Here is a 25009-nt window from a genome sequence, read left to right as displayed (position 1 = left end):
TGCACCTGGTCCATGCTCCCAATTCTAAGTAGAGTCCGAGTTGCTCATTTGCTTTTGTTACTTTGTATGTATAATTTTAGTTATTTTATAGGTCCTTGTCCCTGGAGTACATTCTTTTGATTACCGTTATAGCCTTGGTTCCCTTGATTACTCTTGGACATACACTGTGAGCAAAATTCCCTGCAAAATATTTATAGCATTTTATGATATGAATTTGTATTTTTTAAATAATACTTTATTTTCAAAATGATTATGAAAATACATTGTCAATGACTGAGCTAATGGCGATAAAACATGAATTCTTGAAATGTATGACACAAAGTGCTCACGTTTTCTTCTTTATATAAGAATCTTTGTCACAATAAAATGATAATGTATACAGAACAATAAGCGTTACAATTGGAGAAAGTTATGTTAATCACATTGATCACTTTACCTATCGTATAGGATAATATTCCATTAGTACCTCCATCTAGTAATTAGAATGCAGTTTAAACACAATTTGGCACCCAACTTTTTCTTCAATTGAACAATACATGGAACACATGGCTACGTGATCTTGTATTTCACATTTCACATACGAAATCAAAGAATATGTATAATGTACATATGAATTATGGCAAGTAAATACTTCCTTATTTTAACTTTCCAAACAGTTCTTGAAATCCAAATTGATCCCTGTATCAAAATTAAAGGAAATATTTATTCACAAACAAAAATGTCTTGTCTTTCTCAGTTGAAAACTGTTGAAGTTCAGTAATGTTCCATACATGTGATTCATTACTGTCACTATTATAAATAGACAGAAATATCATCCACAAGTAAAGGTAACTGTCCATTGTTTTGAAGCTTGAAGTTGGGGAAATGTCGACTCTGGAAAGACAATAAATTGCAATAAAATTACTGGTCAGTCATTTAAAAAGCCATGTTTTTAGTATCAATTTACCAATTTGCAATCTGTCTGTTATATACATATTCTATCATTTTAATACACATTTCAGTAAGTGCGGTAGGTGATGATTTTTTAATGTGTGTTGACAGTTGCTCGATGCATGTTAGTAAGTCAGTGATGAATGAACACTGGCCCAGCCGGTCCCGCACATAGTTACAACTGTCTTATACCCCAAAAAAATAAGATACTACTCACCCAAACATAGAGTATTGTTTTACTGGTATCATGTATGACTCGTCGATTATTGAAGTGTAATGTCTGTAAATGCAAACATGACTCTCTGTTTGTTTATTATAGGTGCTCCTTTGTGACGTCAAAATCGGTACAAAAAATATAGACATTTTTGTTATTTTGTAGTTCTTCATAAAGATGAAGATTTTTTATATTGATAGAATTAAGGTTCCCTTGATTACTCTTCCTCGGTATTTTAATTTAAAGCAAATGGTATTTGAATATCAGGCTCACAATGTCGTAAATTAGTTGTTGGTTTACCAGAGTACTTAAGACAATGACAAATTATGTTGAAACATCACTTAAACTAATGTGGTTGTTAACATCATTCAAAGATAAAAAAAAAACTATCGTCAATTTAAAATCATCTACAAGGGTCAAACTATGAAAAGATCGACATAAATACCAAAGCGTCTAAACACGATACTTCTTTGGTAGTGGTAGTAAAAAGAGGAAAACATAGTTCGTAAAAGCAAACTTAACTTGTGAAAACTATTTTGCTTTTAATTTGTTCCATTTACGTCCTCATCTCACATAAATATATAAATTTAAACCCTGAACCATGTTAAAGTCCGGACTTGACCTATCAAATTTACCAGGAGGTAAACAATTCAGCTCTAATGGAAATGGGTTGAGCTAAATCTATCATTGTTTTATTTTTAAACACAACAGCTGATAACAATAACAACACATGGCAGCAAAATTCTTACCTTTTTATAAGACCAAATTGAATCCATATAAAAAAAAAATTATACATGTAACTTGTGATTGAAATTTGTGACAGTCAACAAAATAAGAGATATAGTAATCAAGTCATTTTTCATGAGAAACTAGTGAATCCACAGGAGTTAATTTAAGAGTTGTCTTTTCAAGTAAATGCTCCTAAGAAATATGGACCAAATATTGTCACAGAATTTGTAAGAAGCTTTTTTATAGTTCTTTTTGTCCTTTCCTGGATCTAGGAGCCCTGTAGTTCTGTTGTTGGAATACTGAAGTGTAGTCTCTATCAACATTTTCATTCCAATGTAGCACACTTAGGTTTGCTCTTGTGTTGTATTGACTGTCGCCAAATGAAATTCTTTTGTTTTGATATATATTTGATACGTTATTGAAACTTTCAACGTAGAATGTGTCACATCCAAGTATATAATATTTAACATTCTTGTATATTGTTGAATTAAGAATTACTCCAATTAGTAGTTTTTGTGCTGCAGGCTGAAAATCTTTTTCACATGCGCGTTTGGAATGATCCCAGATGAGCCCAGAAAAAAGGCTCTAAAAAGGGATAGGCCAAGACATAAATTAGTGTTCCATAGAAGGGATTTAATGCCCAAGTGTGTATTAAATTTAGTGAGACAGGGGTTTCCAAATCAAAATAATAAGAAATACATGGGTCATACATGGGATTAATTCTCTGTTTTTTTGTTTTTGGTTTTTTTTTTTTTTTTTTTTAGTGTCAGTGGTAAACTTATTGCTTAATATCTTCAACTTAGCAATCAAAATAGAATTTCATCAATAAAAATTTAAAGCGTAAAAATACGCACATGTGAAATCTGTGAAAAAATAATAATCAAAAACTATATTTAGTGATGAACTGCTTTGGAATGATGGAAATAGTAAGATTCTAAGAGACATTAAAGTAAGCAACCATTTTTGTATCAGCCAAGCACATGTTGCATATAAACAATAATAAAGATCAGCTGATTTAGATCCTCCCCATCTGTCAGTCTGGAAAATTCAAATTTTGAAATTATCTGCACTTCAGTATTCTCAGATTCAATTTATCTAACACTTATGAACTTCTTAAGTCTAAATATATTGCAAAGTGTAGATGTTGTAATACTAATGAAATAAAGTGAGGTTTTAAAAAAATCTCTGAATTTAAAAGCAGCCAAGAATACCTTATATTTTTCATTGTCCTCTATTTATACCCCCAGTCCGGTCTCTAAGGTCTTCTAGGTTTATGTTGAAACACATAATATAAAATTCCTTTATATCAAATTATGTTGTATAATTAAATTTCAGACAATTAATTTTTCAAATGTATAACAATGCGTTTTGTCCTTTTTTGATATCAAGTTCGTTGGCTATAGATTTTTTCTATTTTTGCTCATAGATAATGGTTGTTGAACATATTTTGAAATGTAAAATAAGCATGGGTAGTTAATATTGATTTGGAGATAACTGAACGTAAATTTTTGCGATGTTTTTTTTTAATTATACTGCAGGTATAATTACCGCCAATTTTCTCTCATGGAAGTGGCTTTTATAAATGATTCTTTAAAATTAGTTCGTGGAAAGTAGTTTTACGTTTTATCCTACAAAAATTGCTGGATTTGCAGGATGACCGAAAATATGATTTACCTACTTATCATGAATCAATTCATATAACTAATTTTCTGTTTACATTTAGGATAAAATCAGATTTTAATGTTAATTACCGAAATAAAAAAAAATAACATGCCTTACCAGTATTTGTAAATGTACTCCTGATAAAACTCTACTCTATATACACATACGCACAAATGTTAAGATTAAATAATTTTGCACAAAAGATATCTGGTTATCAGAGTAAGAGGATTTCAATTTGTGAGCTATTTTTATAATCTTTTGCAAACAGAATCATCATTTAAGTAAAAATATGTTCATAAAACATTTCCAGATCCTCAGTCGTTACATCATGTAATTATTAAGAAAGTCCTAATAAATGATACTAAAAATCAATTGTAGCAGCTGGTTCGGACAAAATTATTCAAGAACAAAACAATGAACGATATATTTATTTATTTATCAGGAAATGTAACACAAAATGTGTAAACGTGCACCTAAATGTTAATACAATAAAGTTGATTACCAGATTATCCAAAAAATACATTGTCAATGACTGAGGTAATGGCGATAATACATGAATTAATGAAATATATGACACAAAGTGCTCACGTTTTCCTCTGTATATAAGAATCGTTGTCACAATAAAATTAGCAAAGCAGGACCTATAATTATGTTTCCTATAAAATTGTTTTTGTTGGGTTTATTTCTTATCATTTATATTCCCAAAGCTTTAACTGAAAATGGAGATGATGAAGGTAGGAACTATTTGTTTTTTAATGAGTTGATTGGGATTAATTATATTTATCAAGTTTTTTTTTATGATTGTTTATCTTTAAGAAACAAACGCTTTTCCATTGTTTTCTTAGTTTGCAGAAAACATAATTTTCACCCATTCCTTATATTAATTTGAAAATGTTATAGTTATATTTTCTGCCTCACCGATTACATGGCTCCAGCAGAGAATGATACTTATGAAAGAGTAATCAAGGGAACCAAGGTAATTAAAAGAATGTAGTCCAGGGACAAAGTCCAGATAAGGAAAACAGACATACACAACAAAGAACATAAAGTAACTAAAGTCATACAAACAAAGTAACTAAAGCAAATGTGCAATTCGGTCGGACGCCACTAAAACTGGGAGCATGGACCAGGTGCACCGGTAAGGTAAGCGTCCTCTGCTTTTCTAGAAACACCCGCCGAGTTGCTGAGAGGGAAGTTGACAATTCTGAATGAAAAGTCATCAAGTTTGTCGAAAAGTTTGGTCGATAGTTTTCCTTTACCATCGATTTCTAAGTGAAGGTCAAGATATGAGGCTGACCTCATAGTGTCTGTAGTATTCTTTATCTCAAGTTCTTTGTAGTAGATGCGATGTATCAAATACCCAAAATTAGGATTGTTTAAAGATAATACGTCATCCAATAACGGAAACTGAGATTAAAGGATCTTATAAACGACATTTTTTCTTTCGGATCAGATCAACTATAAAGTCAGCTTCATAAGAGTGAAGGACTAGGTCAGCAAGTAGAGGAGTAAAATTTGTTCCCATTGGACTGCCGACCGTTTGTTGAAAAATGCGTCCACCACACTGGACAAATACGTCGTCGATTAAAAATTCCAGCATTTTGTAAACATCTCCTTCTGTATATTTGGAAGATGATTTGGAATTATTTTTTACAAAGTATGAGGAATCTCTACTAAGAACTATATATTTGTATCTCGGTATACTATATTTTTTTGGGGGAAAAACAACAATGTATGATGTTTTTAAGTCGGGATTTTAACTGAGTATGGGGAATACAAGTATACAGTGTTAAAAAATCATAGGTTTTAATGCTATTATATTCTGATACTAGTTTTTAACTGATTTTCATCAAGAGATCTTTAAATTTTTCAAGATCCGCATTGAAATAATACCACAACGGGAGTAACAAGTGTTGTGATAGGATTGCAAGCCCTTTTTGACAGTTGTGAGTATAGAAGTTAAAAGTTTACAAAGAGGTTTGGTACTACATTTTTCAGATCTAGATATGTAACGTTATTATTCTTGCGGAGTTTAAGAATCCAGTACATAGATAGTAAATCACAATCATCTTCCTTGGTAAAGAGACCAATAGAGGATTACACAGATTTATGGTTTTCCACAATCTCTTCTTTTAAGAGTGTGGTAGCAGTATAGGTCTTATCACTGCTATTATTTTCTACGTCTACCTCTGATAATAAGCATTGGATGTAAAACATTAAGCAGACAAAAACATTGTTGTTCTGGGCTTTGTCTGCTGGTACGACAATATATTTGTCATGTATAGTAGACAATGGTATTGCTACATCGGGGTCTATGAAAAGTAATGACAAATGAAGAATTTAATTCAAATCTAATGATAAACAACACTACTACTTCAATCGAAAGTGCGTTTAAATACAGCGAAGAATCCACCTAAGTCGCTACATATATTAATCAAATGTTTAACGAGAAACGCATAATAAACTGCCAAGGTACAATCCTCCTAACTATTAAATGTAATGTTTTTTTTTTTTCTGTAAAAGAGATCAGTTTCCCAAATAGCCTTAGATTTAACGAGGACTGCAAAAATTGTATAGTAAAGTTGTGATTTAATAGCGTTGGGTGGGTAAGCTTAGTAAATTTGAAATATAGAACATATTGAATCTACCAAAGACATTGATGAACAGAAAATTAGTTATAGATTCAGGAGATGAGCTAATCGTCTGTATCAACTAGACTAGTGCTCCACTTTCTAAACTTTTCGATTGTACAATAAAACTTAGTATCTATGCAATTCATTACCGTTATACATGTTATACTAGGGCCAAAGTTTCCGTATAAGGAAAAGTGCAGAAAATAATGTTTGATCTATGACACTTTAAAACATAACGACAGAAACAATGTTGTTCAATCAAGCTAAACCAATTTTACATTTAAATTAAAAGTAACTTTGTCAATAACTATTTTTATTTCGGCTACACGTATTCAGTTAGCCCGTGTCCTTTATACACACATATCACAAATGTGTCAAGGTGTTAAGGACATGTTGGTACAAACCAAATTTGTGACATTATAAAAAGTTCATATTTGATATTTATAGCACTTTCATCTTCAGTTGCTGTAGGGCATGTGGTGAACTATTATTGTTACTCCATACATAAGCATTCAACAAACATAGTTTTTGATATATTCTTTTCATGATAACATATACGTCATATGATACTGATAATTATCAATATGTGCCAATATAAAAACCTGCTTTGATTTACGGCTTTTTGAAATGAATTTTGTTAGCAGGAAATAATAGATCTCATCGAACACTCTTTAACTACAGTATGTTATTCTTGTTTATTCACTCTCTGATAACTATGATGCTAAACTATAAATATGTATTATATTCTTTGGCGGCGACAATCATACAATCCATAAGCAGACATACTGAATGTAATCTTTAGACAAGAAAGCATCAGGGACAATTCTATTTTTGCATCTAAATTTTTTTATGGTTTTTCACGATTTGTTTACTTGTATATATTTCAGTCAAGTCAAAAGTAGCTAAAGCTTTATCAGTTTCATTACGCAGTGCACAGATCGGTTCGTTTATAATTTTACCAGTGGAATACACTATGTAAGTAACGTTTATAATTTTTTAACGTCCTACACAACCGGTGCACTTGGTCACTGCTCCCCATTTAGTGGAGTCCGAGTTGCTAAATTGCTTTTGTTGCATTATTTTGGTTATTCAATGTCCTTTATTGTGTGAGCCTGTTTGGCCATTCTGGAGCTTTGATCCTGGCTTACATTTGTTCTTGTTTACCCTTTGTTGTTAATGTAACGTAGAGGTATTGAAAAACAGTAACGGTTTTGTCTTTATAATATAACAATAACACAAATCATATGTAAAAAACGTGAAAGAAAAATGGGTAATATTATCACGAGGCCATCAAAACCCATACGAATAATTCGTCATTTTTGAAACTGTGATTAGATTTTGGTTTTCAACTGTTCCCAATTTATTATTAACTTACATTTGTTTGATCAGTCAGGTTGGTGGTTTAAATTATTTATTGGCTTGAATTATTTCAAATGTTTTGCAAGAAAGAACTATATGTGTGCACATTTCTTGCAACACAAACAGCGGCATAAAATCATTAACTGCCTCGGGTTCGACCCTGATCAATAAATAAAAGTTTCAGTACATCGGAGACTTCAGAATATTCTTTCTAACCGTCTTTTTCGTATGTCGTGACTATTGAGTCAACTGTAACTACAATTAAATATCAGATAAAAAAGTGTTTGATAATACAAATACAAAATATTACATTCATGATTTCGTTGCTATAAAAATATGACGCTTACGTTTTTCAGCACCAGCCTAGTCCCTACAAATGTTCCGTCCGTAACGATAACGGTTTCGATGACTTCCTTTTTCATTTACATCGAGATCATAGGACTCAGATTTGAAGTAAAGGGAACATGGAGAGATTCATACACGTATGTATCGTAAGTTTTATAAGGGAGTCGCCGTGGTTTATCCAAGTGTTGCATCTTTTTGTAGGAGATAATTTTGTATTTCAGTACTCTAATGCACGATTTTAGCATAAATGGGCAAATTTTGTATCATACTAGTGGATTGTTTGATATTGAATAAAACGAATGGAAACTGTCGCCGTTCCTAATTGGTATTAACCCCTCTGTTGTGAATACCCCCGAAACTGTCGCCGTTCCTAATTGGTATTAACCCCTCTGTTGTGAATACCCCCGAAACTGTCGCCGTTCCTAATTGGTATTAACCCCTCTGTTGTGAATACATGCCGTTCCTAATTGGTATTAACCCCTCTGTTGTGAATACCTGCCGTTCCTAATTGGTATTAACCCCTCTGTTGTGAATACCTGCCTTTCCTAATTGGTATTAACCCCTCTGTTGTGAATACCTGCCGTTCCTAATTGGTATTAACCCCTCTGTTGTGAATACCTGCCGTTCCTAATTGGTATTAACCCCTCTGTTGTGAATACCTGTATTAAACCCTCTGTTGTGAATACCTGTATTAACCCCTCTGTTGTGAATACCTGTATTAAACCCTCTGTTGTGAATACCTGTATTAACCCCTCTGTTGTGAATACCTGTATTAACCCCTCTGTTGTGAATACCTGTATTAACCCCTCTGTTGTGAATACCTGTATTAAACCCTCTGTTGTGAATACCTGTATTAACCCCTCTGTTGTGAATACCTGTATTAACCCCTCTGTTGTGAATACCTACACAACGAACTGTTTAGTAGTGTATTTAAAATCGAGAAAAAACTACCGTCAGCGGTGGTTTATTCAAATACACCAAAATCCAAATATATGGCCTAACCATTTACACGTGAAAAAGAGATGATCTACATACACAATGTAGCGAACCTAATAAAAATATAACCAACTTCTTAAGGATGTATTTCATTTTTGTTTGCTTTTGTCTTTTAGTACAGGAAAATTTAGATGTGATGCAGGAGTGGATGTATTTTTGCGCTATGGTGAGTATGATGTAATTTTTTTTTTAAATTCAAGGTTAAGTCTTATGGTATGTTAAGGAGAGGGAATGAAACAATTGCTTCGCATTTTGCATTGAATCTTTTGTTATTCTTCAGTGCAAAATGAATTTAATAAATGAACTTACAAGTAGTCCAATTTTGACGGGGAAAAGGCATTCTTTGTGGCAATGAGAATTTAATCGAATTGATATTTCTCTATTTTACTTTGTTTGAAATCGGTATACATGAGGTTCTTACTTCTCGGATAATATGTCAGAAGTGCCGACAATACATATGTTATGAAAGTACAACTTAAATTTTTACGAGCCAGTCCTTCTGAAGGCTCTAGCAAAATTAGCTCCACAATAGTTATCCGATCACCTCTTCGTCAAACCGTATATAATTATTCAATTCTCGTAAATGTGTATGTAAAGTATCACTCTAATTAATCTTGATTATAATGTGTATTATTTCATTCCAATGATTCAATTTAAATGAGGGGGTTTAGATATTTCACCTTTGAAAGAGAAATAAAGGGAACTAAGAATCTAGCGAGAATTAAAAGAATGTAACCCAGAAACCAAGACCAGTGAGGGAAAAACCGACACACACAAAAAACATAAAATGACCAAGTGATCCACGAGTTCATGATGATATCCAAAGAACGTTTTGAGGTGACGTCAATCTTGTGGCAACAAAACCCTGTTTCTGTAACTTTATTGAAAAAATTCTAGTGTGGTATAAAAAGTCTTCGCAGTTACCGCAAACTCAGGCATAGCGTATGAGTTGTGATACTTAAACTCCATACGCAGGTGCTGAAGCGAAGTTGCCACAGATGAAAGGAAAGTTGACAATACCGAATGAAAATTATACGCGTTTGTTGTATAGTTTGGTAAATTGTTTTCCTTTAACGTCACTGTCAATTTCAACCAGATGTAATTTATTATTATAAGAATACACATAAGATACAAAAGCCAATAGATTTTAATTTGTTTAAGAAAATTAATACTTTGTTTTGGGTTTTGCTTACTTATTTTATATATATTTCTCTGTATCCTGATGATCCTAAGTACGTGATTCTAATGTTGCTGATAATTACGGACTGGTTCTTGAAACACATTTACAGAATGCCGAAATATCCGATACCCATTAATGATTGGTAATTTATGTATTTAAAACCACTGGTGATGAGCCAAATGTCCAGCCCTGAATTCCAATTTATCTGACAAGAATCCTGAATCAGGAAATGTGTCTCAAAAGGTCTTTAACCAAATAATGTTTTAGTTATGAGTCATTTGTTTAATCACCACTGGTATATTCTCGCTGCAATGGAAGAGGGAGATTTAACCACTTTAAAACCTAGATTTCATCACCATTTCGTTTGAAATGCCTGTACCAAGTCAGCACCATTGTGGTACCAGCAAACTGTAATATCGATATTTTCCCAGATTATTTTTACTTGACTCGATCATGAATCGAATTAGTATTCCGTATTTTTTGTTGTTACCCTTATTTGAACTATATAAGACAGATTATTAACCGAACTTTGCCATTACATAAAGTTCCAAACAATCAAAATATGGAGGCTCCGTGGTTCGTCATAAACTTTGTAGCTACAATTTTTAGCGCCTTTGACATTTTTGCATGACCTTACTGTGATGAATTTGGCTTACCATTTCGATATGTTTTATTTCAGTATAATCTTGTATGTTATTGTTTTCTTGAATTTCCAAAGTACTGAAGTTTGCAATGTGTATACATCATGGTTATTTCTCTACTTAGGAATAAAAACGAAGGAGATTACAACATGTTCTGTATGGTTTCAATTTTTGACATGTACCTTTACACCTAATAAATCTGGTGCTTCTACCCGTGGTGTGACTCGTCGTATGCCTAGTTTTCTCAGAGAGTTAAAAGGTCAGATACGGAAAGAGGTTTGTAGGATTAATTTGTTTTATAATTGTTAACAAACCTCCAGAAAGTTGAGCATGACGGAAAAAGTTGAAAAGTAAGTTGTCTGTCTGTTTTAATATTTCAAGGGAAGTGGATCAAAAATTATAGGTGATACTTAATGTACTTAGTGAAATGCTAGACCATTATGACTTATTTGTGACTTCCCCACAAATAGATCTTGAAAACATTTTGTAATGAAAGTATTCACAGAATTACAAATTAGCATATGTTGTTGGTAAAGGAAAGTCTGAACGAATTCCGAAGGTTTAAACATGATAATAACCAAAACCAAGTTTAAAGTTTTATAGAATTTCTATTGGATTGACTAACTAAACTTATTTTATATATTTTGGATATCAAACTTCCTTATTGTTGGATAATAATGCTGTTGATGAAAGGCCACTACTTGAAACACCATATCGAAACATGCAATATTGATATGATTTAGATTTTTGTTTGCTTTTTTTTAGTGTTTTGTCATTTATTTATTTTAATAAAATACTAAAACACACCTGTATACTGTAAAACTGACATATACTTTACGCATTTCCTTTTTCTGCTTCCCTAAAGAGAGTAATTTATCGGCGGTTGCAAATGTTTTCATACTTGTGTAGGCGGCATGTCGCAACAAATTTCGAAAAATATTTAATCTGGGTGTAAGGTCTTACTTCACCACTTAGCATCTGCACATTTATAGAAACCAGAGTTGTTCGGTTTTTTTTTTCCACACAAAAAACTTGCTTTGCATCATCTAAAATTGCAAAACAAATATCGAAAATGAAAAATGATAAATGACTTAAAAACTGTAAAAGACAAAGAAAAAAATTTCAAGATAAATGATTTTCATGATTAGGCCTACTAACGACTCCATGGATGAAAGTTGTTAGACGACTCCTTGTTAGAGTTATTACCCTTAAAGGGCAAAGTTGCCGATTCCTTGGAGTCTCTAGTTTGACTTATGTTTTGATAGAACTACCAATGAACTGTCTGTGACTTTGAATGTTGTTTCTTGGCTAGGTGTTTTGTCCATAGATGTACCATTGTTCGTTTCCTTGATATTGCTATTCATTTTATTATTATTGCATCTTGCTATATCAAATTTCAAATATGGTATACTTTACATCAAAGGAGTATTTACAACTTCCTTGAACTTCACATGTCACCATAGTTATAAGTTAAATTTGTTTTTACAGATTTATTTTCTGTTGCAATTGAAATCCTATATGTATTGTTGTTCTAGTTGTGTCGACGATTACGGATATTGCTCAATGGGACACTTTAAAGTTGACTATTCAAACGTGAGTTTAAGAAATGTTAGTTCAACTATAAGAAATGTGCTGTCATATATCAGTTTTTTATAAGTAAGGCTTCAAATTTCAATTATATCATTTCTCAATAAGATATAGAAATGTAGCACTATGTTCAGATTAAATCGTATTGATTTAAAGCGTTGGTGATTGATCAATGGTCATATAATAAAATGTGGCTTACATTCCCACACCCTAAGCCCTCCATTTTGGTTGTACAAAATGTTAAACAAAAACAACTAAAAGTTTTAGCTGTAAATGTAATGCTTTGAAATTTGCAATTAAATGCAGAAACCACGAGAGCATTTATAACGGCAGCGTATGTGCCAACACGATACCAGTTGTTCAAGAAATACATTATCCATGAGTTATGTGTACAAATCAGTTTTATTTACCTTTCAACAAGGAAAAACTATATTTAAGTCAGAACTAAACCAATCACAAAAAGCGAGGTTTTGTCGAATGCAATATATGTTTGTCCTTATTTCATTTGTTGTTTAGTTTCAGAAAAGCCTGAGAGTTACTCACATTTGGTGCCCAGTCACAATAAAGTTATTTACCGAATTATCTTGTTTATTTCTATCTTCTTGTTAGTATTAATTGTGATATTTTGAAAAATACCTCCGTGCAATAAAGTAATAAAAATTGCACAGTTTGTTTAAATGATATCGACATCTCTTAGTATGCCTACGATCATACAATCAAAGTTGAGAGGCGAGTTATGACAAACACACAGAAGATACTACACGTACATTATTAAAAAAAAAACGAAAAAAGTTTGTTGGTATGATATTGTTGTGCATGTACTTGTGAGAAAAGTGTCTCGTGCAATCACCTCTTCTCGAAACCCTGCTTTTTGGATATTACATGACAATCAAATTGCAACCAAACAGAGTTATGACAAACGGAATAAATATGTGCTAATCGCAAAAATGGACAAAGTCAAATTGCAAAATTACATCTAAGTGATTGAGGTTGCCCATCTCTTATTACGATGACATGAATTAGAAGAACGGTACATTGCAACGAAGTACTTCGAGCAAATATTTCAGCGGAAATCAATAGAAATAATCCAGGGACAAAGACCTGACATTGAAAACAGACAAACACAACACAAAACCAAAACATGAAGTAACTAAAGTAACATTTAAAAAGTAACAAAAGTAAATGAGCAACTCGGACTCCACCAAAAACTGGGTTTACCGGTTGGGTAAGCGTCCTCTGTAGAAACACCCGCCGACTTGCTCATAAAAAGTAATGTCCAGAATAAACGAAAGAGGAAAAAAACTATGACACATTGAACAAATCAGTTTTCTTGGTGCAGATGGATACTCCGGAACGAGCCACCATTCAAGATGACAACCATACAATTTCTGTAGTGACAACTTTTACATTTACATCATTTACATCATTTACAATTATGTAATATGTTATGATTCATATATCTGGTGTAATCTGATACTGAAATCATTATTTATGCCAAGAAAGTAAAAAATGAATATTGAATTGTTCAAGAAATACAACCTCTAAAAATGATACAAAAATAAAAAAAAAATGGCAGCAGCTGCTTAGGTAGAAATATTTCTAAAAGCTTAAGCATTACATAATAAATACTTACCTTTCAAGCAAATATAAAAATTAAAAGTAGGGCAGCTTGTTGTTGCATCATTGATAAATCGTCAGAAATATGTACTGGAAAAACTATAAAAAAAACAGAATCTATATATAGGATTATGTAAAGGCAACGAATTTTAACACCGTGTGCATGCTTTTATTCTTTTAAAAGGCAACATTCAAACCACGATTTCATATTACAAGTGGCTATATTAACATATATCATGTTTTTTTATCAAGTGTTTCCTGTTAGGACTATATCTTATTATTTCAATATCTCTTACTTTAACTGGAAATGGAGATGATAATGGTAAGGATGTTTTAATGAATATGAATATCTGACCCAATAAAAGTAATTTCTTTTGGAATAACAGACTGTTCATTATCTGTGGGATATTTGTGATTTTCTCTACTCTAGTTATAACATGATTTCTTGCACAGATCTATTTCTACATGTATAAGGAAATTCCTACTTGCGCTTGAGTCGTTATATAATTGGTATGTTTGTTTTCTCACGTTTTGCAAACAAAAGTTAAAATAGTTGCTTTTTATCTCTTTAATATGGCACTTCGGTTTTCAAAGACCCCGATGTAGCAAAAACATTGTCTACAATACATGAAAAATGTGTTGTCGTACCAGCAGACAAAGCCCAAAACAACATTGTTTTTGTCTGCAAAACATTTTAAATCCAATGCTTATTATCAGAGTTAGACGTAGAAAATAAGACCTATACTGCTACCACACTCTCCAAAGAAAACCATAAATCTGTGCTATCCTCTTTTGGTCTCTCTACAAAGGACGATGATTGTGATTTTCCGTCTATGTACTGGATTCATAAACTCAACAAGAATCCATACAAACAACGATTCATAGCTGGATCTGCAAAATGTACCATCAAACCTCTTTCAAAACTTTTAACTTCTATACTGACAACTGTCAAGGAAGGTCTACATTCCTACCACAATACTTGTTACTCCTGTAGTGGTATTAATTCAATGTGGATCATGAAAAATTCGAAAGATCTTTTGGACACAATCAGTTCAAGACCATTATCTGAATATAATGACATTAAACCCTATGATTTTTTTAACACTGTATACTTCTATTACCTATACTCAGTTACATCTTTGTTTTTCCGAAAAAGATGTTACACTTAGATACAAATATATAGTTCTTGGTAGAGATTCCTTATACTAAGAAATAATTCTAAATCATCTTCCAAATATACAGAGGAAGATGTTTACAAAACTTTTAACTGGAATTTTTAATCGACAACATATTTGTTCAGTGTGGTGAACGTGTTTTTTCAACAAGCGGTCGGCATTCCAATGGGAAAAAAGTGTGCTCCTTTACTTTCTGACCTTTTCCTTTACTCTTATGAGGCTGACTGATCTGAAAGAAAGAATATCGTTTAGCTTGATCCTTTAATCTCAGTTTTCTTTATATGGATGACGTATTATCTTTAAACAATCATAATTTTGGGGATTTGATACAACGCATCTACTACAAAGAATTTGAGATAAAGATTAACAGATTAAAAGAAACGAAATTCCTGATTTTATTTCTCGACGACCAAATTCATAACCCTGCACATTGGTTGGTATTTATCTTCTGAATAATTTGTAATATTTAATTCTTAATTAAACCATTTATAGTCGGCGTCACATAAATAACATACTGTTAAAATTTGAATAAAAATATTTTCTACGACTTTATTGACACCTACCGTCGTTTAAATTGTCTTAAATGACTTGCTCATTCGTTTAGCCAAACGGCTTCTCCCTAAACATTGAATCGTTAAATTCCGGTCAGATTTTAATTCTAGGTGGCAATATTTACATTGTAAAAAGTCGGCCATGTTTACAGTGATCGGGTTGCTAGGAGATGTTGTTTACGTTTAAATGGTTTGTCCAAAAACCGAAGAACCCAGAATGCAATTCGGTGTTATTTCGGATATCTCGGATTTATTTTACGCGAACAACGTATAATACCGAGAAGTTGATCAAGCAGACGATTGTCACCGGAGTTCGACGGGAACTCACGCACTTCGTTTGTAAACAAATCGTCCCGTAAAAACCAACATGGCGGATATTAGTATGGGATTTTCCCGTAAGGATTTGTTACGCATGATTTAAGCTTATAAGCGACTTGTTTTTGAGAAGCTGTTTGGCTAAACGAATGAGCAAGTCATTTAAGACAATTTAAACGACGGTTGGTGTCAATAAAGTCGTAGAAAATATTTTTATTCAAATTTTAACAGTATGTTATTTATGTGACGCCGAGTATAATTAAAAATATCTTCAAACTCTTTAAATTTTGTATATAAACAATTGATATTTCAGTGGACAGGCTGAAGTCCTCTAATTTATATTAAAACATGAACATCTCTTTGTTTAGGTCTGTTCGCATCAAACTTTTAATGTCGTGTTGTTTTTGTTTTTTCTTTATTATTATTTTTTTTTATTATTGTTTTGACATTATGTTCTGTATTTCAGTGAAGTCCATCATAGGATTAACTTTATCAAGCGTCATAAACAACACGAAAATAGGACCATTTGCGATTTCAAATGCAAAGTTCAATATGTAAGCAAGATAAATTATGCTATTTATGTGTTGTTTTCCGTTATCCTCACGAATTAATGAAATTCAATACTAATATAATGATAATGGATATAGGATACGTCAAAGAGACTACAACCATATCGGGATGACAATGTCAGCTCCAAATGGTCTTCAATGATCGACGAGGAACTCCTTACACCACTGGGCCGGCCGCAGGTGGTCAAAAAAGAATATTTTGTACAGCTACAATGAAACAGTTGCCTTCATATACTCAATTAACTTAAAATAAACTGAATGTAAAACTGAAACAATAAAACAGAGGCCAGAAATTCCTGACTTGCAAAAGACACAAAAAATGCCACGAGGTTAAAGTACGTGTGTGACCACAACCCTTTAAAATATGGGGACTGTATGAAAATAACAACTTCCTGATATGCCACATATACAAGATACAAAAAATGATAATTAACTCAGTGGTTGTTCCTCGAAAAGCAGAGGACGCTTACCCTTCCGGTGCAACTTGTCCATGCTTCCAATTTTTAGCGGAGTCAAATTGGTTAATTTACTTTTGTTTTTGTACTATTTTGATCATTTTATGTTCTCTGATATGTGTGTCTTACATCTAGGTTATATAAAGATTTACTTCTTAAATTCCTAAACAATGTTACAAACATGAGCAACCAAATGTGATAAAAACACAATATAATGGCGACAAGGGGAAAGTAGCTGTCTTAACTTGGATACTTACATTTTTTGTAACAAAAAAGAAGTAAAATCATCCCAGGAAAGTTTAGTATTAAGTTTATTGTTATTAATATATATAAGAACATTATTTATTATCAATATTTGCTTTATTCAAAGAAAGTTCTTTTTTCCCTATAAAAATTCGATCGAGTGTCCTAGTTCATCAATAGATCATTTTATCAGATATATCTTTTTTTTAATTATTTTTTGAGATTATGTACATGGTAGAAAGTAGAAAAAAAGTTTTAAAAACATTCAAATGATCCCAAATGAGGTAGCGACGAGTTTAAGTCAGTTTGAATACAGGTGAATTCATTAATTAATTTCAATATAAAAATTACGTTTCATTTTACTGCGAATCACAATCGGGTTTTAAATATGCTGAGTTGGTCTTTGAAGATGCTGTCAAATTTTTATTTGTTTCATTCATTCGTTTTTAATTCACGTTTCTTTCAGAGCAATGTTAAATATACCGCTGTTTTTTTTTCCTCACCTGGCCGCAGGCCATGTGAGCTATTACCATCACTTGGAGTCCGTCGTCTTCGTCGTCCGTCGTCCGTCGTCGTTAACAATTTTTTTTAAAACTTTTCTCCTCTGACACCACTTCACCAATTGGAATCAAACTTTGCATGAATATTTCTTGGGATATTCTGCATAGAACTGAAGTGGGGATTAATGATCCGTTTAAGAACATGGTCACCATTGCCAAAAATAAAACATACAGGTCAGACTGTGTTTTTCGCTTACATCTCCAAAACCATTATGTTTAGTATAATTGCTGGAATTACCCTTATTATAAGCCTTCAAAAAATTTTAGGGATCAAAGTTGTCAGGCGACTCCTTGTAAAAGTCATTACCTTGAAAGATGAAAAATGACCTTTTTACAGTTTTCAGCCAATATATAGAAAGGAACTTTTAATTGCATCGCTGAAAAGATCCTTAAGATATTCCTAAGAAAGTCTTGTTGAATAAAAATTGTTGAACAACTCCTTTTTAAAGAGTATTCAAGGGAGTCAAGGTTATAGCGGTAAACAAATGTAATCCAGGGACAAAGACCAGACATGGAAAACAGACATACACATTGAAGAACATAAAGTAACTAAAATTATATATACAAAGTAACAAATGAAAATGGACTAATTCAATACTCTTGAAAGACAAAAAGGTAAGCGATTCAGGTACTGGGAGCCACTTGTTTGGGAGGGTGGGGTGGAAGTGAGGTTTGTTTGTTTTTATTTGGTTTTGTTTGTTTGTATGAAGGTTTTTGTTCTTTTTTCTATTATTTATTTATTTTCCTTTTTTTTCTTTTTTTTTTTTGCACTCTGTGTGCTCAGTTTCGTAATGATATCCTTTTCAATTTGAGTTTTATAACAGTGATTAAAGTAACTTTTTTGAAAGAATGCTGCCAAAGATGTATTAGGAGTTTTACCATTGATGGATTATTAAATCTATTGTATCTAATTTTCATTTGAAGAAAATTCTTCTTTACATATTTTCTACCAAATATATCATTATGAATTTCACATGTCATACGTAGAATTACTTGGCAGGGTTTAGGAACACTATGCTTCTCAATTATTTGTTTATAAATTTTTGACATTTCTAGCTTGTCGTGGTAAGAAACCCATGGATAGATTAGGAAGCTAGATATCCATTATTTTAAAGCAATGATTAGACCAAGGACGTCAAAACGTTATTTATAATAACGTAACAGAATGCAATTTTAGTACACCAATTTGTAAAAAGGAAATGCATCTATTAGCCGTGAACGAAATGAGAGTTTATGTGCGCTAAGACCTGGTTTAACCTAAACTTTCCATCAGAAAAGTCTTACCAAATCAGGATCATTGCAATAGTTTCCAGAGTTTTGGTAAAATATGTTACATATCTAATTCTTTTGAACCTAATTTGCTATAAAGCTATAGAAAAGTATTTGATTTTTCAGCACCAACATCACCAGATTAAATATTCCGACAATAACAGTTATGAGTACCCCAAACTTTATTTACATAATTATTAGAGATTTGAGGTTAAGAATAAAAGGAAAGTGGAACTTTGTGTCGATGTAAGTATTTAAATTAATAACGTCTTTGTATATTGTTGTGGTGTAGACTTTTTCATTAAATGAATATGACAAACTTTAACTTCGGTACAGACTTTCCAAGTAAAAGGCGTTAGGAGAATATAAGAGAGTGTAGAACACGGATATACCATTACCATTACCTGTAATTCAGTAAAAACAACAAATACACAAAACTGACAATGTCACTACCTGATAATGAACTTGAACTTTGTCTTATTGGCGACATTTTTAATTTTGAGGTATCATTGGAAATAATAGGTGACTGTATACGATAAAGAGCATTTACTGACGATTTATTGAAATAAATTTGAAACGTATTAAATTTCTTATCTATAACTTATAATATTTTTTTTAAAATAGTGTAATATATGTCTGTTTGTCTACTTCAGAACGGGAACATTCAGATGTGTTGCGAATGACGTACGCACATTACTGCGCTACGGTAGGTGTCAGTCTGAATTATTTTTCCTTAGTTGACGCATTAAAGAGGCTGTCTTTGAGCAAACCAAGCAAAAACTCATTTTTTTTGTCCAAAAGTCATTTTTGCATTGACTGAAAATTTATGATGGATTTTGAAGGTAGTAAGTTCAGATTTCCAAAAGTACTAATTATTCTTGTCAAACATTGTTCTGTTTATAGTAACAGTCATTTTAAGTATTTACATACATTTTTTGATTTTACGCCATTTTTCATCATTAAATTTGGACTATTTTCTTTGTTGAAAAATTAAAGTGTTAGAATGTTAAATACAAAATAATTATGAACAACTCTCCTTAAAGTTTAAGTCAGTTTTATAGTTTATATTGGAAATTGGCACGCTACCAAGTAAATGAATATTGTAGGGGTTTTTATACTGTTTTGATATGGGTAACTCGGATTCATGTCATAGCAGTAATGCCTAACATTAACTATAGTTATTTTTAAAATATCAGTGTTGCTATAAATTACCTATTTGTAAGGTGTCATTTTCAGAACTTTTTATGCAATTGAAAAAGAGGTATTTTTTCGTAAAACTTTGAAATTTGTTGAGCAATTTTTTTTTATTTTTTTTTCAAATCTTATATATTTCATATGTCAATTTTCATACATTAAATTCAGTCAACTAAAAGACTGAAATCAGACAAAAAAAACTCTAAATATCATTTAAATACAAGTTGGAAAACAATATTTTATACAAAAGCAATATTTGGAACGAGATTACTTTGGTCCGATTAAATGTTCCGAATCCCTGCATTCTGTTCCCTCTTTGCTTGTTTGGAGAACATTTATATTCTACGTTATAATAAAACTTACACATCTTAAATAAGATGAATAACTCGTGGTTGAGTATCTTTTTATCGGAAGGGTCTGTATCTAATTTGTCACGAACAAATATCGACGTGATTATGGGTAATAACGCTGGAGTAGTGGAGATCATGGATTGTTATGAAACACTGCTTAACCATTCAAAAATTTGGCTGAAAGCCTAACGCAGATTGTCATTTTGCATGAATTATAGGGATGCTTTAAAGGGCTTTGGAGAACACAGAACAACATTTTTCCATGTTGCGATATATGTGTGTGAAGGATAAACCAAATTGATGTATTGCTAAATGTTGGACAGAATCACGGAAACTCTAACGCCAGTAATCATGGATTCAATAAAGACAGGTAAGACAAATGTACGGATATAATTATTATTTTGAAAAAAAAATAGAAAAGCCAAACTCATTTCGATTACCACTGAAGAAAGAACAAATGTACAATTTGTAGTTGTTGATGTACAAACATTTACAATGTATGCATGGTTAAATGAACTGAATAGCGAATTGCATGGAATAGTCCTTTTTCATATTCCTGACTTTGGCTTCGTTTTTTTTTTTTTTCTTTTAAGCTTTTTAGTAAAAGGGAATATTTTTTACAAATTTGTCATCTGACAGGCTGGTATTCTGTCAAACTGGAGCAATGGACAGCAGTAGACTTCAAATTCAAATATTAAAGAGCCGCAGCAAGTACTTTGATTCTTTTGGATAACTTATTTCAAACCATTCAGGTATTTACCGAAGTGAAAATAGTTTAAGTTTCCCATAAAAATGTTAACAGTTTCCCTTTGCCCAATGAGACCGCCAACCAGGTTGTTAAGAGTAGTGGGTTACGTCCCTTTGAAAAACTTGCCAAAATGGTTTGCATTTCATAATTATGAAAAACGACTATAAGCCTGATTCCCAATGTGGTGAATACTTTTTGTATTGGTCGTATACAGTACAACCTAATACCTTTTGGGATTCAGTGGCTGGAGCTGTTTGTTTATTTGTTAGTCAAATGGCCTAAAGGAATTAGATACAACCTACAGGACACACTGATGAATACCGACCATATATTATCATTTGTAAATGTAATTTTAAAATTGATTCATAACAGAAATTTTTTTTTGTTAGGGTTCATATAGAATTTTTAGAACTTAGTATTGGCTGCCGGGCGCTTGTAAAGCTTGTCCCTGCTTCGGTATTATGAAAATTAAGACAAAAAGTAACAAAACATTTTCCTAAAATTACTTTGTCTATAAAAAGCTGAATAAATATGATATTTACATTCGGGGTTGCTTATAAAACGTAACAGCGCATGTATGTTTTTTTTTGTCTGTGTAGAGTATACCAGTATTCACATTCAAATGTTTGTTTGTGTTTTGTTTACTTGCTTGAATTACAAGTGAGGAAGAATGCAAGAATGTGATTGAAGCATTGCAGTTCCCCGTCTATCATTTCCTTTATCAAATAATAAATGTTCATGAGGTTTCCTAATTATCATACTTGAACATGTACATACATTTAAAGGTGATTCCTACTATTCATTGAAATTCTGAGCAATTCAATTTATCAATTAAAGGGCATATTGTGTCAATTGTTAAAAGATGTCAATAAAGAAATATATATTTTTTTTAAACTATCGTGAAAATAAAGAGCTTGTCTATTTCTATTGCAGGCAAAAGAGTCGTCTTAGAGAGTGTAAGGGCGCAGAAAGTGTTGGAACACAGAGAGCCTCCAGTTAAAAAAGAACCGAATGGATAAATCCAGACTTTGAAATCTGGAACTTATGATGAGAATTGGAAACAAACTGGACAAAACATTACCAACCTTACTAAATAATACAAATGTACAAAATGTGTTTGTGTTTGGAATTTATATGTTGCATACAAATTTATATACACATACATATACATGTATAAGTAAGAGTTTTATATTTGTACATGTACGTCTGAAAGTAAGACTGTCTAATGACGAATTAAGAAATTATCTCCCCTTTACAGGATACAAATGCTATTGTTAAAGCTTCATTGTCAGTTTTATGGATGTGCTATATATGACATTAGTGCTTTTTTGTGGAAAATATTCTTAATGATGATGAATGCTTTTGATCTTGTTGTAAATATATACATTCATTCATGATTATTTTTTTCTGGTGAACATGCTGGCAGAATACCTAAATTGGGTATTCAGTGTTTCACCCCCTTCCTAGCTTATGTTTTGCTATTATATGTTAGTACATAGGAGTTACTTATGTTATTAACATAAATTATGAAGTTGCAAATATTTTCCTAGATTTTTCTTTCTTGTAAAGACGCTTCAAATGAAGTAAAGGATCAATGATAAACATACAAATAATTTTGATTTCTACCAATTTTCGCCCAACCATGCCAACTTCCTCATGCCATGAAATTGTCATCTGATAAAGTCCCCAGCCACACCCCTTGTTTTGTTATACTACTAAGGTGCATTATCATGTTTCCATAAAAATAATCTTAAAGCGTTATTGCTGAAATCACTTTTGGACGATTTTGAATGACTTTGAATGATTTATCAGACAGTCATTTATTTCTTTTGAACGATATACTGCGCAAGAATACAGTAAGGACCACAAAAACGTTCTTGAGTATCAACCATATGTTTCTTTTCCGCCTCTTGTGATACATGTACATGTATGACTCCCCTGTATCATGTATGTTTGTTGAATCAGTCAGTTCACAAAAGGCTAAGAATTTATGGAAATTGTTTTTTTTTCTGGTGTTTAAATGAGATTTTTTTCTTTTCTGATTAATTAAACGATTTCTCGCAGTACATTCTTCTATCTATTTATAAAATGAGCATTTAACGGACAACACATAATGATACAGGAAGGCTGTAGGGACTTTGGTCTGCCTCAGGAGAATTTATCATTCGTCATTCGGTTTTATCATTTTTAATGGCACCATTTTTTGACAGGCAGACAATTTTCACATTAAAAAATGCCCACAGGGACCGTAAAATTGCTTGTCATCGACAGTTCCTCTCAACAGATACATATAGGGGTACAATAGCTGAAAACATAAAATATCGGACATTTTGGAACAGACTTAATTCTTCTGTTTTACATGTTACGGAACCCACTGTGCACCCACCTTTAAATATAGATTACCATACTCATCGTATCCAGATTGCTGAGGCTCATGCAAAGCCGTACGTGCCTGTCCTGGTTATTTTGTACAATTGTACGGGAATGGTCATTCATTCCACAAGCGGAATGTACTTCGACGTCTCATTTTCCAAAATTGTTTTGAGCGAAGAAGTCTAACTGAATTTCTAGCTAACCTGTGAATGCCTTTTGATAGAAATAAAACAAAATTGTAAAAATCCTGAATTTCCAGTGTGTCTTTTTTCACTATTAAAGTGATCGTATTTGAGCGGTAAAATATCTGGTAAATAGTATGTTAATATGTCTCAAATCTAATACTTTCTGCTTTGTATTTAAATCCATCTAGATTGTATTCATTTTTGAAAATGAAAAAAATACAGTGGTCCTAAACTTTTTGTTGTTGAGTAAACGTTTCGTTTTGTTCTAGTTTTATATATATATATATATATATATATATATATATATATATCTTCTATTTTTGCAGTAGGACACGTAACGCAAATATTCAACTGCCGTTAATATATTTTTTTTCCTCGAATTATATCATTGTACAATTGGAAAAAAAAGATCGCAAAAATTAGACTGAGTGAAATCAGATCGAGTAACTGCAAAAAGATTATTCCCCGGGTTACAACTATGACGGCCTTTTCGCTACACCCCGCAATCATAGTATACATATTTCACAAGTCGTTTAAATCACATCATGTTAACCATGACAATAGCATGACATTAATATAAAAAAAACGAACACACAATGAATAACATTTGCCAATAGCATTTATTGAAATACGTGTGATGATTTATCTAGTAATTCCTAATTTTGGCACAAGTATGAGACCTGTGCCAAATTCACTTAATTGTTTTTATTATAGTAATCTACTTATGTATTTTAGTAATATTTATGTACTAACATTTTTATTTTAATCATATTTGTGATTTCGTTGAAAATGGTTGATGTCAAAATATTTATTTTGTTGACTTAAATATAATGTATGAAAATGAAATTCGTAAACAATAGTTGATTGTCTACAGTTTTGTGCTCTTTTTAATAGGACATTTAAGGAATAGAATAAACATATGTTTTGTCAGAATTGATGTTATGGCTTGTACATTTAAACCGGATGAATCTAGTGATTCTACTGGAGAATTAACTAAGCGAAGACCTACATTCATCATAAGGCTTAAAGGAAAAATTCGGAGATCGGTTTGTACAAGTGAAGACATGATCCTTTTAAATATAAATAAGCACGAAAAATATGCAATGGTTCGTAATGATGACAATCAGTC

The 25009-nt window shown here is 32.0% G+C and overlaps 1 protein-coding gene and 2 long non-coding RNA genes across 3 annotated transcripts; 2 read left to right on the top strand and 1 right to left on the bottom strand.

The window, feature by feature from the left end:
* Positions 1-325: 325 nt before the first annotated feature.
* On the bottom strand, positions 326-3913 carry LOC148606026 (uncharacterized). Its single transcript, XR_015915128.1, has 2 exons — positions 3653-3913; positions 326-873 (listed from the first exon to the last, which is right to left on the bottom strand). It is a non-coding gene; the product is annotated as an uncharacterized LOC148606026 (long non-coding RNA).
* A 215-nt stretch (positions 3914-4128) lies between these two features.
* On the top strand, positions 4129-12855 carry LOC148606025 (uncharacterized). The gene is made up of 7 exons (XM_088545035.1): positions 4129-4269; positions 7056-7143; positions 7884-8009; positions 8985-9034; positions 10814-10965; positions 12225-12282; positions 12793-12855. The coding sequence occupies exons 1-6, from the start codon at positions 4185-4187 to the stop codon at positions 12264-12266; spliced, it is 543 nt and encodes a 180-aa protein (XP_088401161.1). The 5' UTR covers positions 4129-4184; the 3' UTR covers positions 12267-12282; positions 12793-12855.
* Positions 12856-13940: 1085 nt separating this feature from the next.
* On the top strand, positions 13941-19449 carry LOC148606024 (uncharacterized). The gene is made up of 3 exons (XR_015915463.1): positions 13941-14215; positions 16401-16488; positions 19157-19449. It is a non-coding gene; the product is annotated as an uncharacterized LOC148606024 (long non-coding RNA).
* Positions 19450-25009: the final 5560 nt, after the last annotated feature.

This window comes from Perna viridis, chromosome 9 (genome assembly GCF_037379345.1).
Source record: "Perna viridis isolate PV_CMFRI_1.1 ecotype Kerala chromosome 9, ASM3737934v1, whole genome shotgun sequence".
In the NCBI taxonomy this organism is placed as follows: domain Eukaryota; kingdom Metazoa; phylum Mollusca; class Bivalvia; order Mytilida; family Mytilidae; genus Perna; species Perna viridis.
The sequence above is the reverse complement of the archived record's forward strand: the minus strand, read 5'-3'. Positions and strand labels throughout refer to the sequence as shown.